Source organism: Gopherus flavomarginatus, chromosome 9, assembly GCF_025201925.1.
Source record: "Gopherus flavomarginatus isolate rGopFla2 chromosome 9, rGopFla2.mat.asm, whole genome shotgun sequence".
In the NCBI taxonomy this organism is placed as follows: Eukaryota; Metazoa; Chordata; order Testudines; family Testudinidae; genus Gopherus; species Gopherus flavomarginatus.
This window is the reverse complement of record NC_066625.1, coordinates 78,592,522-78,609,456: the sequence shown is the minus strand read 5'-3', so window position 1 is coordinate 78,609,456 and position 16,935 is coordinate 78,592,522. Positions and strand designations below refer to the sequence as shown.

The 16,935-nt window shown below is 46.7% G+C and overlaps 1 protein-coding gene across 4 annotated transcripts in view; it reads right to left on the bottom strand.

The window, feature by feature from the left end:
• Positions 1–2,348: 2,348 nt before the first annotated feature.
• Positions 2,349–16,935, bottom strand: part of NTRK3 (neurotrophic receptor tyrosine kinase 3) — a 338,382-nt gene continuing 323,795 nt past the window's right edge. For all 4 annotated transcript variants that reach the window (XM_050967400.1, XM_050967396.1, XM_050967397.1 and 1 more), the window contains one exon: positions 2,349–15,118. In XM_050967400.1, coding sequence (XP_050823357.1) covers positions 14,933–15,118 — 186 coding nt within the window. In that variant the 3' untranslated portion in view covers positions 2,349–14,932. The remainder of the gene's footprint in view (positions 15,119–16,935) is intronic.

Here is a 16,935-nt window from a genome sequence, read left to right as displayed (position 1 = left end):
GTGAATTGTATAGTCCAGGGCACCAGTGCGGGGAATTCTACACCTGGCAGAGCCATTCTGTCCCATTAGTAGCTGTGAACAGAGGTGCACAGGAGCTGGGACAAAGGCTAACTTATTGGACTCTGATTTTACTTTCACTTTTTTTCTGAGTGGAGCAGAGCCATCACTCCCCAATGGCTAGCGTCACTGCTGCTGACAACAGCCTGTGTATACCACCGCAGTTCTTCCCCAATCAAGGGCCCATCTATATCTGGAGAATGGAGGCAGGTGAATAGATTTGTTTTGAGAGCTGGTCCATTTTTCAAATGCTGAGAATTATACATCCCTACTGGGGGAGGGGAGGGACATTTGGACATACACACACCACTTCCAGCCATTGTCACTGCATCACGTATTTAGTATCTCAGGAGGGGGAGAATACAGCACCTAAATTCCATTGCCAAATACATCCTGGTCTCCCCTCACGTCTGTCCGAGGTGCCAGCTGATCCTTCAGATAATGAAACCTTTTTGCACAACTCCTCCGACCCAAGTGTCCAGTATGAACTACATCAATGTACATCATTTACAAGGCAGGAAATCCTTCATTTCTCATGGAACACATTATGTGAAATAGCACTTAGTTAACATAAGGTTTTTTGTTCTGCTTTAAGCCTATCTATAAAAAGCTGCTCATGCAAGAAATTATCTCCAGATTTAGCTGGAATTTTAAAGGACACTTCACCTGAAGAAACAAATCCCTTTCACACAGGGAAAAAAACCCAAACAAAACAACCCACTTGTGGCTAGGCAAGAACCATGAGACAGTGGAATATACAATAATAAGACTTTGGTGTTTGTAAGGTATTGAGTGAGGGACCCACGATCAGATTAGGGAGAAGCCCAACAAGACGGGAAGTCCAGATGAGCCCTCAAAGCTGCTTCAAATGGACATAAGTCACCTGTGGTTTCTCTCCTCCCTCCCAACATTTAAGACTTCCCTGTTCAGGATTCCCCTCTCCTGAAAAGCAAGCCCTCTGATTTCCAACAGCCTCCCTCTTACACCCCATTCTTCAATTCCCAATATACTCCTCCTGCCCTATGACTCCCTCTCCCTGAAATCCAGCAGGCTCCCTAACCCCATACTGTTCCTTGACCTTACTGCCAGCTGGCATCTCTCCTCCTTATGGCACCAGTTCTCTACTTTATGCCAACCAGACCTCTCCCACTTCAACTTCTCAACTCCTCCTCCTGGCCCTGCTCTTCACTGATCAAAAATTAGTGACCTGAATTTCTCTCTCTCTCTTGTGTGATCAGAGATCATAAAAGTGCTGAGGGTCCTACTGCCCGGGTGTCCCCAACATTCATCATCAGCCTTGAGGAAACACACAACTGTCAAACCCCAAGATGGATTTCAGCCAAGTCAGTGGGCCTGTTGGGTCAGGGAGGGAAGATACGAAAGCGTGCTCCCAGGAACCAATCTGAAGGTTCAGTTCCACATCTGAGCTAAGTTTCTGGCTGGTTCTTATCTTCCATTTCCTGAATCAGGTAGCCCATCCCTACCCAAGAGCTGGGGATGGAGCTACAATTCCTGATCACTTCCAAAGCTGCCCAAAGGAAGGAAATTATTCTTGATGCTTGCAGAATCAGCCATTTAAGATGGAGTTTATCTGCTTCATTTGGTCTTAGAGCAGTGGCAGGGCTGTTAGAGTGAAAAAAAGCACAGAGCCACTAAGTTGAACTGAGAGGGATTTTGCATGTTGTTACCTCACTGAGTCTGAGAAAAAAAAAAAAGCTCACTAATATGTGGTAGGTACTCATTTCCTTGCACTGTTGCAATATGACAATTTTATATTAAAATTAAAAAAAGCAGATTAAAGGCTGCGCTTCAAAATCTCCAGCTGGCCTAGTGCTTTTTGATTGTCACTGGACCTGAACCTGATCTCACAAATGCTGGTGACAATCACGAGTAACTCCACTGAAGTTCCAGTAGTTTCACTCTACTTGGTTAAATCTTTTAGGACAAAGCAAACGTTGAAATTTTTAGGTGTCAGGAAAAGATGCGTGTGTGGGGAAATCCCACATAAACAATCGGGACAAAGCTGCATGCTCTGATTATGTTCCCTTTTCATACACTAGACATGCTATAACTTGTCTCTCATCATTGGGCCAAATCCTTATATCATTCCAAAGTAAACGCCAGGTCCTTGAACATTTAGGCTTCAATAAGTGCCAGGACAGTCCTAGATCAGTGCCAGGGTAGCTGAGCCAGACCACTGCCTACATCAGTGGTTCTCAAACTATTTACATTTGTGAGCTGCATACGCAGCTCTCTGTGTTATGTGGGCCACATCCACATAATATATATATATATTACCTGTATGGCTCTGAGGATGTCACATGAGCCACAGCTGTGTGCTAATTGGGCTGCAGGTTGAGAACTACTGACCTGCATGGATCCCTATTAATCTTCAAGCCGTTTCTTCTGAGAGCTCTCTGGCCTGTTTCTCAGAGCGGGAGATGTACAGATCCAGCCCTGCCCCCCTTACTCACCCAAGTAGTCCTAATGCATACAGAAGAACACACTGATTTAGGAGCAGACCCAATGTCAGCAGGTTCAAGGTACAGCAGTGGTGGTGGTGGGGGGGGGGAGTCTTGACATGTTGAGTTGGATAAGCAAAGCACACACAAAAGAGCAGCCACTAGGAAAAACCACCACCAGCGCTTAGAAACAAGGGGAGAAAAACAGAGCCCTGTGCGAGATGAAGCTAGGCGAGAGCCTGTAAATTTCACTCAATTCTAGCAGGTGACCGTTGTCCATGGTGCTGAATACACAGCCCCAAATTAGATGCCAGTAAGAACATGCCACCCTGAAACCAGAGACCAGAACAAGTCTGACAGACTAAACACTCAGTCATCAGCTGCAGACACTGCATGACAGCCTGCCTCCGATAACGTTTATTACACCCACCGTTCTTAAGCGGAGCTGCCTGAAATTGATCTCTGCGGTGTCGGAGGTGTCTCTGTCCTCAGCACAGAATTCCCTGGCGGCTGTGGTTAACATGTTGCAAAAATTTAGGTGCAGACAGGTCATCAAAACAATCTCATTGCTTGGTTTTCCATCAGCGCCTTTCTTGACCTTAGGCAGGTGTTTTGATCTGCAGGGAAATGATTCTAACGGTTTAAAATACAGCAGGATCCCCAGATTAGTGGCTGCTTTTGTCTCTTAATCTCAGAGATAAAACTGATTTACAGCATTGTGAAAAATGCTAGCACAAAATAGATTGGGGGCGAGGAGGATCTTTTGCCAGATGATTAGGGGCTGATTCTGGGAAGACGCTGTGCTGCTACCCATCTACATCACTGAACAAGATCAGGCTAGCATGCGCTCCCAACCCCACCTTTCACCCTCATTTCCAGCTTTCAAAGATGTTGTGAGCCATGGTTTGTTCTGCTCTAGCAGAAGAACAAGAAAAACAAAATTAAAAGCTATTGGGACAGAGAATCGTTCCTCTCTCTGTAGCAAATATTCTTTCTTGTTAGGGAGAATATGATGAGTTCAATCTTGTCTCATGTACAATTGTGGATTTTGTTGCACTAAACGCCAATTTGTTTGTTTGACATTTTTTTTCTTGTACAATTTCACCCCCTCCTTCCCTGAAACTCTACTCCTAACATCACAATGAACGATCTCAAGAGGCAACCAGAACCCACAACCTTTTCTGATTCTAGTGAACACTTGTGGTGCTCAACATCTATCAGGCTTTAGCCCAGCAGCAAGTGGAGGGTTCAGGTCTATACACAGTAACAATAACTCAGTCCTTTTTGCTTATTATTTCCATTGCCACAGCCCAAGCATGTAAGAACTAGGATGGACTAGAGCAGATCCCATCAGGAATCGGTCCTGACTGACTTTCCAATCAGAACAACCAGCTGGGGGCTGAGTTAACAGCTGAATTCTCAGCGAGAGAAATTACAGGCATAAAAACTAAAACAAACAGATTCCTCACACTCATTCCATATTTCAGAGCATGTTTATAGTTACTGTGGGATTGTGTCTTAAATAATGGAGTTAGAAAAGGAAACTAAATCATCCCTGTGGGGAAAACATCATAAGCCAGAACTCTTTCTACTCTGGGACTTTTACTACCTTTGTTCCTATCTCACTGGAGGTGGCAGGGCACAACTGGAAATTCCCCATAATTGTGCTGTGGGCATGCACCTGAGCTGCACCTCTGTGCCGAGGCACTCTGTGGACTTCAGAGGCTTGGGCTGGGAGGAGGACTGAATAAGAGACATGTTGCTCTCCATGGCAGTGTCCTCTGCCCTGCTCCCAGATTTCCATGTGGAAATCTCAGCAGGAGGTTACAGAACTGGGAGCTCTTTTATCTCCCTCCCCCAAATCCCTGTTCATGCTATCACTGGAGCAAAAATCCAAGGAGAAACTTGCTGAGATTTCCTCCCCACAACATTGTGCAGAAGGTCCCGCCAGCAGAGTATGATTTGACCTCCATTTTTACTCAAGACCTCAGTGAGATGGGGAGCTCTAATTGTAGGACTCGGAAAAAGCATCGGGAAGCCAACTACATAATAGTTGGGAAGCCCCCAGATGAAGGCAACAAGGCAGGGACATGCCGACGTAGCCTATGTAAGAGTCAATTTTGTCTCTAACCTTTGAGAATGCTTTGGAAGAGGGAAGGAAATAATAGATAAAGTAGACATTTGTATCATTTTAATAGACTTTCAAAAAGATTATGATAAAGGCCCTCATAAGAGGTGAATAAGGAAACTGGATAGCCAGAGGAAGGGGTAACGTCCTACCATGGATCAAACACAAACAAGGAGAAGCAGGGAGCATATGGGAAGAGTAACGGGGCATTTCCTATTGCACAGAGATGTTAATAGCGGAGTAACCCCAGACATCGAGGCCAGGACTGGTGCTGGTCAATTTAGTTATTAATGACTTGGGATGGAGGGCGGATAATGATGTGACATTTGTCAATGGCACAAAATTATTTAGTGAGTTGGGCAGGGAGGAGTGGGAGGGACGAAAGTAAATCAGTTGTTGGGCAAGTGAAACTCATCTTCAGCCAATTCAAGAAGACGCACATTGGAAGGAGCAATTTAAATTCCTCCAACACAGGGATGGGTTCTGAGTTCCCTATATCTTTTCTGGCACAAAAATCTAGGGTGCACTGTGGACAGCACAGTAAAGATGTCCATTCAGTGCTCGTGAAAACAAGTGCCTAAGATTCTGGGATGTAGTTAGATGGCGGCTGAAAATAATACAGGTCACCCCTTCCTGATTATGTCTCAATTTTTGGGCAACTAAGGGCTGGTGTGCTGTGGAGTTATAATATCCACCTATCACTGCAAGAGGCAGGAGTCCAGTACTGCTCAAGGGCAACCCCAAGTGATAGAATGGCTCTGACAAAAGGGGACAGACACTCCCTGTCCTTCTTGGCTGGAACAAAGATGGTCGTGAAGTGGTGCTGTGCTGGGAACCTCAGAGGTGCAACAGACCCTATGAGAGAGGGGATGCCTGTCACAAACCCAACCATAACAAAGTGGTACTTCACCCTGGGCACTTTTGACTTCCTGCCTGGGGCACAACAATGTCAGGGTTTTGTATTCTTTGAAACACAGCTAGCAAAGCGAATGTTTTTGAAGTCAGCGGTAGATTGAGTGACCAGTGTATTAATATCCATGAGAAGCAAAAACGACAACCACCTTATCTGTGACTCAGGCAAAATTACTCTAAACCCTGAAGGTTGGGTTGTTGAAGGGTTTTTTTAGTTTGTTTTTTAGTGTGTCTGACATTTTATAGCATCAATAATGCAAACAAAGAGGAAATCATATTTGCAGAATATTAATGCATGGATGTCCAAAGCAAAATACAAAACTGATTACTTTTCACATGAGGCCACCGAGTTTGATTTTCTTTGGTGTTAAATTGGTCGATCATATTCTTTCCATAGTCAAAAATGACACGATGACCTTCTCTGTAACCTTGGAGGCAACCCTTCCAGATGTATTCTAAGTGGGGACAGCACATAAAAGTTCAAAAAAAGAGTTTATAGGTCTGCTTTCAGAGATGCTGCAGATACACAACTCCAGCTGAAGTCAATGGCAGCTGCATAAGAATATAAGAACAGCCATACTCGGTCAGATCAAAGGTCCATCTAGCCCAATATCCTGTCCGCTGACAGTGGCCAATGCCAGGTGCCCCAGGGGGAATGGACAGGTAATGATCAAGTGATCCCTTTCGCTCATTCCCAGCATCTGGCAAACAGAGGCCAGGTGCACCATTCCAGCTCATCCTGGCTAACAGCCATTGATGGATCTATCCTCCACAAATGTATCTAATTCTTTTAAACTCTTGTTATAGTCTTGGCCTTCACAATATCCTCTGGTAAGGAGTTCCACAGGTTGACTGCATTGTGTGAAAAAATACTTCCTTTTGTTTGTTTTAAACCTGCTGCCTATTCATTTCATTTGGGGGCTTCTAGTTCTTGTGTTATGAGAAGGGTAAATAAAACTTCTTTCTTTACTTTCTCCACACCAGTCATGATTTTACAGATCTCTATCATATCCCCACTTAGTCATCTCTTGTCCAAGTTGCAAAAGTCCCTGGCTTACTAAAGCTCTCCTCATATGGAAGCTGTTCCACACCCCTAATATTTTTTGTTGTCCTTTCTGAACCTTTTCCAATTCCAATATATATATTTTGAGATGAGGTGACCACATCTTCACATAGTATTCAAGATGCGGGTGTGCTATGGATTTACATAGAGGCAATATCGTATTTTCTGTCTTATCATCAATCTTTTTTTAATGATGCATGTGCTACCTCTGAAAATGAAGCTCTTGACTCTATAGTCACTTTTACCCAGGGATCTCAGAGCACTTCATAAACAATAAACTTCTTTAACAAAGATTTTTTTCATGAAAGGAATTTCTAAAAATATGATGGAGATTTTGCCTTGAGGGTTTGCCACTGAGAGCCTGACATTTTGTCCTTTTTGCCTAGAGTTTTTGCTATTGATTATAGACATATATGAGTTTGGAGATGAACAAGAAGAGCAAGGCATAAAGAATAGCTAGAATGCAGGATACGCCCTCAAGTCCTGACATTTTCCAGCTGCCAGTGCTTGTCTACACAGAGGTAATCAAAAGAACTAGGTGACTTCACTGGGTACCTACTAATGCCTGCTGAGAGCATTGTCTCTAGCACACAAGGGAGGAGAAGGCAGTTCCGCTTCTGTACCTCTCAGCCCTGGAAACTTTTGCTCCTGAAGCTACTCAAAGAAAATACCAGGGGTACTTGCTCCTACCTTGCAGTTTGGATTTAACAGCCAGAGCAAAGAAATAAGGAGTTTGGAGACTTCTCTTGCAATGGCCTTTGACTTCTGCAGAATGAACTATGTGAACTCCTTTAATTCCTGCATCTTTTGTCTAGTGCTCATAGTTTAAATAGTTAGCCTCTGGGCTGGCTGGTTAACACTAGATGCAGCCGGTTGGCAGAAGCTGTGAGAGTGAGCGGCATTACTCACCATATCAGGTCTGATCAATGCCCTAGTTTGGAGTTAATCAGTGAGAGACACTAACAGCTACTGGTTAACCAGTTCCTTTTAACTATGACAGTTTGCTTGTGGATATATGGCAGAACCTATCTGTCAATAGCAAAGAGCCTTTCATCCCCTTGATTTAAATACTTTGGGGGGATTAAAAAAATATATGGGCTAAAACTCCTGTCACTTTAGCAGAGCAGAAAGCCTGTCTCAGCAGGAATGGCCTGGACGAGGTCAGAGCCGTGTTCTGCTGAAGTAAAAGAAACACAGTAGCTTGCCAGGTTCTTCCCCTTCTTCTCATAGAGGGGGGTGGGACACCCTTGGTTTCAGCTGGGATTTACAGGAGATATCCCACACGCATCACAATGAGCTTTGCTGTAAAATTCACTGCACAGAGGTTAATCTAGATGTCAACATTGCCTGACAGCAGTGAAATTACTCCAGGGCAGTGCTCCTTCTGAAGTCTTAATATAACAGTCAATTCCATCCTGCCTGTAGGAAATGAAAGTTTTCTGTTTTGCGTGCGGAATCATTCAGTGCCAATTTTCTCACTGTTTGAAGTCCAAACTGTGGTCTTCAGATTCACCTCACATTAAGACTTTCACTCAGTTTACAAAGTCTGTTTGTCACTCCCAGAGAACTACAAGGACAGAAAGGAAAAGTGTGTGTGTAGGGTGGCAGGGGGTGGGGTTTGAGGGAATCTTATCACACCTACACCAGCAAAATCACAGGCCTTGTGCCAGTACTATTTGTTCTGAAGGAAGTGAATGCAGCAACTTCATTTATCTAAATATCAAGCAGCAAAGATCTGGGAGGTTGGAAACCAACAGAGAGCCAGCATGTGCAAAAGAAAAAAAAAATCAGACCTCCCAATGCTATGATTTCCTTCACAGAGGCATTTCAGTCATCTCCTGCTGGGCTCTTGTCTTAAGAAGCCGGTAGTTCTGCAGCTAAAGGCCTCTTCAGAACAGCTGCTAAACTTCTGGCTTCAGGTTTTAAGGTCAGTCACTTTTTTGTCTGGGAGATCAGTTCCCATAGGGGATCCCTGAGTGTCAATGGGAGTTATGTGATAATCATCCATTTCCTTTGAGGAATGTTACAGCTGGTTGTTTTAGAAGACAGAGGCTGTAAAGAAGAGTTGCCAAATTGTGGCCAGTGGGAAACCACAGAAGCTAGAGATGAAAATGACCCATGAAGTCACTTAGCCTGTCTCCTGGGGTCCCAAGCAAGATTGTTCCCCACAATTTTCTAGCATAGTTTTAAAAGTCGCAAGCAATGAGACTTCCACCACTTTGGCTGGCAACTTGTTCCACTGCCTAATGTACAGACAAGGAACTAGGGGCATGAAAGTGACTGAAGGACGCACTGTTACATCTGCATCCCACTGGGAGCAGAGACTACATACGCCTGTGCCATTTGCGACACTATGGTCTCCCGCTTGGAGGTTATGTCTTCGTACACATTCACTCGGGTAGACCCAGGATCCGCAAGGTCCCAGCCAGGAGCACAGTTTCTAGCAGTGATTCTGGAGAAGAGCTAAGCAAGTTTCTCCACTTAGCCATTATGCTAATGGAGCACAAAGTAGCATGCTCCCCCTGCAATTTCTTCTCCTTTGCAAGCCGACAGCATACTCATCCCAAAGGTGCAGTCCCATCCTGTTCCTTAAAAGGACACCGTAGCACAGCAGAGCATTTGGGGATGTGTCTTTGCATCGATCCAAAGCATGTACCTGCCTAGTGCTTTTCTTGGCATGGGCATCCTGTCTTCCCACAATACGCAGGGCACAACTGTATGGAGACATCAGACCCGATCACGGCCAACCGCCCCACCCCATCAGCTCCCTTTGCCTGTGAAAATCCACATTTAGAGAAACTGGGAGGCATCTCAAAAGCAGAGAGAAGCAACTAAACAGCATAGAACACAACCCAGGCTCTTCCTGGTAAACAGGAGGGACTGCTTCACAGCCAAGACCTGGCCCATGCAAGGTGAATGACCCAAGTGCTAAATATCCTGTCAGACATTAAATCCTCCCCCCTCTTTGTACAAAAAATACTACCGTCTTAAACCAAGTCCCGATGAATGGAAAGCCAATGGGGCAAGCTATCCTTTCTGGTGTGTCTCTTCTCAACAACTGGTTCTTCCCTGCCCCGAAACTGGCACATCCTCATATGACAGATACTCTAGGCTCTCCCTCACATTCTCAGTCAGGTTTCTGTAGGCTAGGCCTCAGCATGGCACCACTGCCAGCTTCCCATTTAGCGGTGTGTGACCGAGCTCCAGCTGCTGAGCCTCAGGAGAGGTGGACATATGTAACTGTACAGGAAGGCACTGGGCATGGGCCACAGTCTCAGTCTAGTAAACTGGCACAGCTGCCCCAGAGGAGGGCAAAGCCTGGTACTAGGCCACCCTGAGGTGTAAAAGTTACCTGCAGAGAGCGAGGAGGGCCTTCTCTGTCAGTACATTTGGCTACTAGGCTTGAATGCAACATATTCCATTCAGCCTGTAAAATGAGAGTCACCATTGGGTGCCAGAAGTGAAATGCTTCGTTATAAAAATAAATACGCAACCGTAATAGAATTGCCGAAGTTCCAAGCTCTGAACAGAACACACTTTAGATGCAGACTCACCAATGACAAATAGATACACCCAACAAACTGCAGCGCTTAAATCAATTCCTTCTTCACTCATCTGCCGAGACCCGGGTTCTGTGTTTCTGCAGTTACAGTTGCTGGTATTGCTGGCATATTAGGCAGCAAATGCACTTGGGTCCTGACAGGTAAAAGCCTTTCTTCGGAAGAGAAAACAGCAGCCTTAGCTTTGGATTTCCCTGCCTTTGTCCCTGAAAGATTTAATATTGCCCAGGCCTTGTTCTGCTGGTATTTCAGACCCAGAAAAGCTCACAACACAGCACAGTTCAGACCCCTGCCTGCTAGTGACCTTTGCTTTTTTGCCAGTGTTTGCCTAGAATTATAGCCTCATTTTCCTGTAGTCCCAGTCACACAATTTATTTTTTATTTCAGTTTCTACCATCACCACCACTTGAGATTTAATATAACACTAGCCCTTTCTAATACAACTATGGTTTACTTAACCCAAGTAGTGCACTGAACTTGTAATACTGTCCCCTTCCTTATGAGGCCTTTTCCCAGCGCTGTCTCACTGAGACAGCTTATTCTACCCACTACAGGAGAGAGGCAGTCGGCGGACCTTTGAGGATCACATTTTCAAAAGCAGCCTCTATAATGGAACCCCAACATTTTCACACTTGCTTTTGCACATGTATTCCTCCACACTGAAGTTTTTGCACACCATTTTTCACACCCAAGTTCATGCAAATTCAAAACCTTGAACTCACATGCATGTGCCAGGTGATCAGGATTGCACATACAAAGCATGTAATGACCATCCATGTCTGAGAGGTGTGTGCAAAAACTGGAGTGTAGAGAGCTGTGTGAGCAACAATACAGGCATGCAAAAGAAGAGGCTGACTTCAAGAGCTGGGGTTGAGCCCTATTTAAACACTGAGCGCTCAATGGCCCACCCGCAAGAAGTATCCGCTTCACCTAAATGTTAGAAACTGGAAACCACACAATATATGGGGAAAAACAACAACAACAACATGAGGTTACTGAGACCACAACCCAGGGCCAACCACAGCACAGCTCCAGTGCCCTTATAAACAGCAGGTTTCCATCTAGGTGAAACCCTCAAAGGGATTTGCCTGGGTTAATCTTTTCCCTAAATAAAAGTGCCCCACTGCCAGTTCAAGGAAGGGCAACAGTCCTGTTCTCAGCTAAGGTCCAAGACTGCCTTTGGGTCTGACCCACCTCCCCTTTCACAAGGCATTCGGGACCAGCTCAGTGAAAGGAGGAGAGTAATGGGAATGCCCTTGTGTGGGGACGGGAATTGAAATAAGCCTAAGCCAGAGCCAATTGCTGTCCTTGGGGCATGACACAAGGAACCAGGCTGGGGGAGAGCTCTGGCATTCCTGGCAGCAGAGCGATAGCTAGCCCTCTTCACGGGGGGAGCAAATGAAGGATCTGCACAATGTTGGAGTCACTTGTGCCTCCCTTGTCTACAAAGGCACCCACATTCTAGAGTCAATCTTTGCTCTGAGGCACACTGCATGGGTTTCTCCAAATCCTGCACTTTGACAAAGTGGGACCACACAGGCTTCACAGCCATCAAGAACTTCTGGTCCTGTGGTGGGTGAGAGACCCACCCATGCAGACTAAAGGGGCTCCATATTAATTCTGGCAAACAGGAGACTCCTGGTATGCTCCCCTGTAACTTGGCCCAGCGTCCTTCCCAACTCCCACAGCATATCTGCAACTATTTCCTCTCACCTGTACAGAAAAAAAACAAACAGAAGCTAAACCCGACACCCATAGGCTCAAAGCAGAGGCAGCAGGGGAATCATGACTCCATTCCACGGTATCAACCCTGCCTTGATTTTTTGCTGAGCAGCTACTCAAAACAAGCTTTGACAAAAGAACCTTTCCCCAATGCCATAATTGCATTTGGTGGGGCTAAGAATAGGGCAGTGTGACAGCCTAAATCTCTGTGTCAGGAGCTTAACATCTTTCAGGGGACAACATCCTCTCCTTTCATTAGACCAGTTATTAATATCCATGCTGCATTCAGGCCTGATGTCTTTCCTTGCTCCTGCTCTCACCTTGCTCAGGTGCCCACACACAGAGCTGGCTTGGGGAAGCCACCACTCGTGGGATGGGGGAGGGGAAATCCCTAGTTTGCAGCAGGGCTGGAGGGTGGGCTGCTTCTGAATTTAACATGGAATTGTGGGGTCTATGGGTGCTATGACTGGGGGAAGGGGTTTGAAGGGTTAGTTAAATGGGTGGGAGGGAAGGGGAGAGACTGGATGGCCCTCTCACCAAAGCCAGCTCCCGTTGTCCAGCTGCCCCAGGAGAACAAAGCCATGCAGAGCGTGGGGGGAGTGGCGCAGCAGACTGTGGATCTCTATGATCTCTGGGGCCATTAGCGCCCCTTCCTTGCCTGTCCTCCTGCCAACAGCTCAGTTCTGTTATCCAAAGCGAGCCATACACAATCATGCAGCATTGTAACACTAATGGCCCTGCAAGCTGCCCCAACTCCAGAGCCTGCTGAACTGGCCTTGCCTGTTACTGCCGAGCACTGACAGATCCTGGTTTTCGTGAGGCAGGCCAAAGAGTCACATTTTATCTCCACTCCCCTTGCCAATGCCTTTAGTACAGCAAGCACCAACTCAGCCAAATAAGCCACTGCACCCATCCCTCTCCAGCAGCCTTAGCCCCTGCAGACTCCGCTCCACTAGCACCAGAGAGGCCTTCCCCTGGATCTGCTTACTTCCTCTCCTTGTGCCAGGGTCCCCTCCTCTGATTTAAGGCATGAACAAAACAGCTCCAGACAAATGGGGTGACTGTAGGGGGGCGGGGATGGGGATGTCCTCTGTGCAGCACATCGCAACTATGTCACCAGCTGGACAGAAGGATCTTTTCTTGAATGTAGCCTGCCCTGTCAATTGCTCTGAGCAGGGAATGCTGCGGGGGGGGGGGGAGGAGGGAAGAGACGATCCCCCCACTCCTTCCATGACAAGGGCCACATCCCAACAAGCTATTTCTGGGTCTGCAGCAGTCACCTTACAGACTCTGCCTTGACAGCAGCTCCCGTGCTCCAGGCTCCTCCAGGCTGAAGCTGCCAAGCAGCATGTTCTCCCCTCATCCTCCATTAGCCGGATAAGAAATGAACCAGAAACGTTTGTTTCCCAGGCCTGCTTCAAGCAGGAGCCTGTCTTTGAGGAAGCCTTTCATCAGGAGGTTGATTACTTTTATTGATGGGGGCATGGGACAGGGACTGCTTCTCTCCCCCTCCCCTGGTTGTCCCCGTCCCCTTGGCCAGGCCTTTGTCCTCATTGACATGCAAGGCTGGCTGCAGTGGCCATTTGCTGAGCTGTCTCCTCGGGAAGGAACCACCTTCCCCTCCCCCAGCTCTCCGGGCTATCAGTGGAGCTATTCTTCAGCCTCTGCATTTTCACAGCAACTCAAAGGCAGATGCATCAATCCTTTCAGGGCCTGGGGACGTGAGGCGAATGTCAACAGGGCCTGGGCAGGTGCTGATAGGTTCCCAGTCATCTACCAGACACCTTTGTTTCCCCTGCACCCCCCACCCCTTTGGCAGATATACTAGGTACTGGACCAAGGGAGAGGGGGGTGGATGGTGGGGGTGAGGGAAAGAGAGGAGGGGCAGTATGGCATACTATCCCTGAAGAGCACCCCTGTGGCACTGCAAGTCAGTCCCCAGCCAGATGACAAACTACAGCCTTTGAACACATCCCTGGGGAAAGCCCTGATTTCAGTGCCGTTGTGCCAGGGATGAATTTGGCCCATCTGTACGATGGGGGCTCTCCTCACATCTCTATCATGGCAAAATAAGCATAGCAGAGGGTTTTACTTTCAAAACCGCCCCCTATTTGGGGGTGACGCATGGGCTGGGTGCCTGTCCCGCATGCCGAAGAGTGGTCAAAGCATCCTTAGAATGGCACAGGCCCCTCCCCAACTCTGCTCTCTGTATGGCTCTCCCAGGCAGCTGCTCTGGTCCCCGGCATTGATCCTCAGAGCCTGACAAAGGATTGGCGCTGGGCAATAGAAAGGTTGAGTGCCTCTTGTCTGTGTTCTGTGGGAGGGTGGCTGTTTCTCATGAGTGGTTTACCCGTAGGTGCCGCGATCCTTTACTGTATGTTCCGAAAGCCTTGAGTCGATACATTTAAGAATTGGCAAATTAGAAAAATTGTCCTGCAATGTTAAAAGGAGGAAAAGGGTGGGAAAGTGGGCGGGTGGAATTGCAAATTCCTCCAGGGGCACTGCCATGGCTCAGAGCCCGAATGCCGGGGAGGGGGGACTGAGTCACACATTCAGTGCGTATCTTACAAATGGGGCAGGGCCTCCTCCCAGAGCTTTTCCCCGGGACTGAGTCTCTGTACTAGCAAGAGTCTTGAGCAAGCGCACAAAGCACAGCAGGGTCATGTTTCACTGCTCCACAGCATGGGGGAAAAGATTCTTCCTTTTTTTTTTTTTTAAGCACTTTAAGTTTCTTCTCTTCTTTTTTGTTTTGTTTTTAAAAGTCTTCTAGTTTCTGTAACAGCAGCTTCTTTCTGTATTGGTGTGGAAGGTATATATATCTATATCTATATATCTATAAATATATATAAGCCAAACTGCCTTACAGGTGGTTGTTTTTTTGTTTTGTTTTGTTTTTCAGTGTTGTATGTGTAGCAGGCACTTGAGTTTATATGAAGATGTTTGCTTGGGGGCTGAAGGGGTTGGGGAGAAGAGGAGGTGGGGAGGGTGGAGGAAGGAAGGAGCAGGAACTTTTGACAAGTGGCCACTGCTAGCCAAGGATGTCCAGGTAGATTGGTGTGGCCTTGCCAAGAGCATGAAGGATCTTGTAGATTTCCTTGATGTTGAGCCGCTGCTGAGGTTCCCTCTGCCAGCAGCCCAACATGATGTCATAAACCTCCTTGGGACAAACTCGAGGCCTCTCCAAGACTCGGCCTTGGGTGATGCACTCGATGACCTGAAACGCAGAACAGAGTGGGTGAGTCCCACACAATGAAGCACTAAGAATGTCCCTCTCCCGAATCCAGGGCAACCAACATTTCATCAGAGCACTAATGAGCCAACAGATCCCTCTGATTTGAGGCATGCGGGCTCCCAGCTGGTGATATGCAGCAACAGATTCTCAGCACCTGCCTCCTGCTTTGCAGCTGCAGTTTTGCAAACTCAATTAAATACACTTTTGATTTTGCAGCCACTATTAACTCCAGGCACAACTCCTCCCAGTTTGACACCTCATTACCTGACTGTAGCTATGGACCAGAGGCTTAGTCAAAGGAGTCCAATGGTAATTTATATAGTGGAGAGGCTGAACCTGAAAGTGATACATCAGTTTTTCCTGATGGTCTAAGAAAAAGTTATTTTTTTAATATAATCAGTCTTTCCCCCCTCTGAAAATAAAAGCCTTTTCCATGGTGAAACCCAGGAAAATTCTACTACGGGGATTTCAGAGCATCATCTCCCATCTGCCTCTCCCAGGGCAAACATGTCTAATTTTTGATGTTTGAAAGCAGAAAAAAGAACACCATTTTATTTTGGATCAAATTCATGATGGAAGGAAATCTAGCAAACATTCACACCTCGCTCTAGGTCAGGTCGTTGCCGCTAATGAGAAATTTGCGAGCAGCTCATGCAGCATGAAATGGTGTTTTCAGAGTGACTCCAGGGGAAAACAATTCCCCAAGCACCTGCTTTTTGATTCCTGCTTGCCAGAGAAAAGGATGTAAAGGGGGAAAAAAGTGACCTGTCAGAGAGCTGTTATCACTGACCAGCCCCCCGTTTGGGAAGTGATGTGTCCCGGCACTGCGGTATCGGAGTCACCTGACACACGCTGCAGATAAACACCGATCCCAAACAGTGCTACTTGTGAGGCAAGAAGACCAGCGAGGGGGGCCTGAAGTTTATCGTTTGTGACTAGTAATGGGGCCCGGCACCCATCCAAACAGATAGTTATCGCTCTGCTGTTTACACAGACATAGAAAGAGGAGAAGTGATTAGGAGGAGCTGCTGATGGGAGGGTGATTGAAATGCAGTGCTGCAAAGGAGGCTCCATCATTGGGCAGCTGATGGCAGAGTCAACTTTTGGAGCCTTGGTGGAGCAGGCAGAGAGACATGAACTAGGACCACTAAAAGGTTTCCTGTATTTGAAAGACCCAGAGTGAGCCCCTATCTCTTAGAGAGGAACCAACATTTGGATTTAGACAGCAGGGCTCACTTTGGGTCTTCAAGTGGTCTTTCAGTAACCATGTGCCCTATTCCATCTTCTCCTCAGCGAGGGTCTCTCCTAGTGTTTAGCAGAATGTCTAAAAATTCTCATTTTAACTTTAACCGGCCAACAGCCAGACAAAATCTAGACTCATGTCCCCTGTAGATGTCCTGGAGTGGAGAAGGTGTGTCCCAGACCTGCTCATCCTCATTAAAAGTGACAGTCTAAGATCGGGTGGAGTCAGTTCTCCAGAGGCCCTTGGACTCTGCATGAGTCTCCACAGCTTGCTTCTAATCAGCAGGCTAACAGCAAACACGTCCCTAACAGTTGGGAAGATGAATGTGCAATGTCTTGCACAGGTTGCCTGTGAATTCTCTCCTTTGAGGAGAAAAGAGAAAGGAATAGAGGAAAGACAGGGTCACATAAAGATGGAGGTGACAATGGTTAAAAGTCACCTTGTCTGGATGTAGCAGTACTATTCCCAGCCCAATAGTACCAGTTTTCTATGTTCAAAGCACTGTTTAAGGTTATTAGATGGGTTAGTTTGATTATCCCCATTACACAGACGGGGA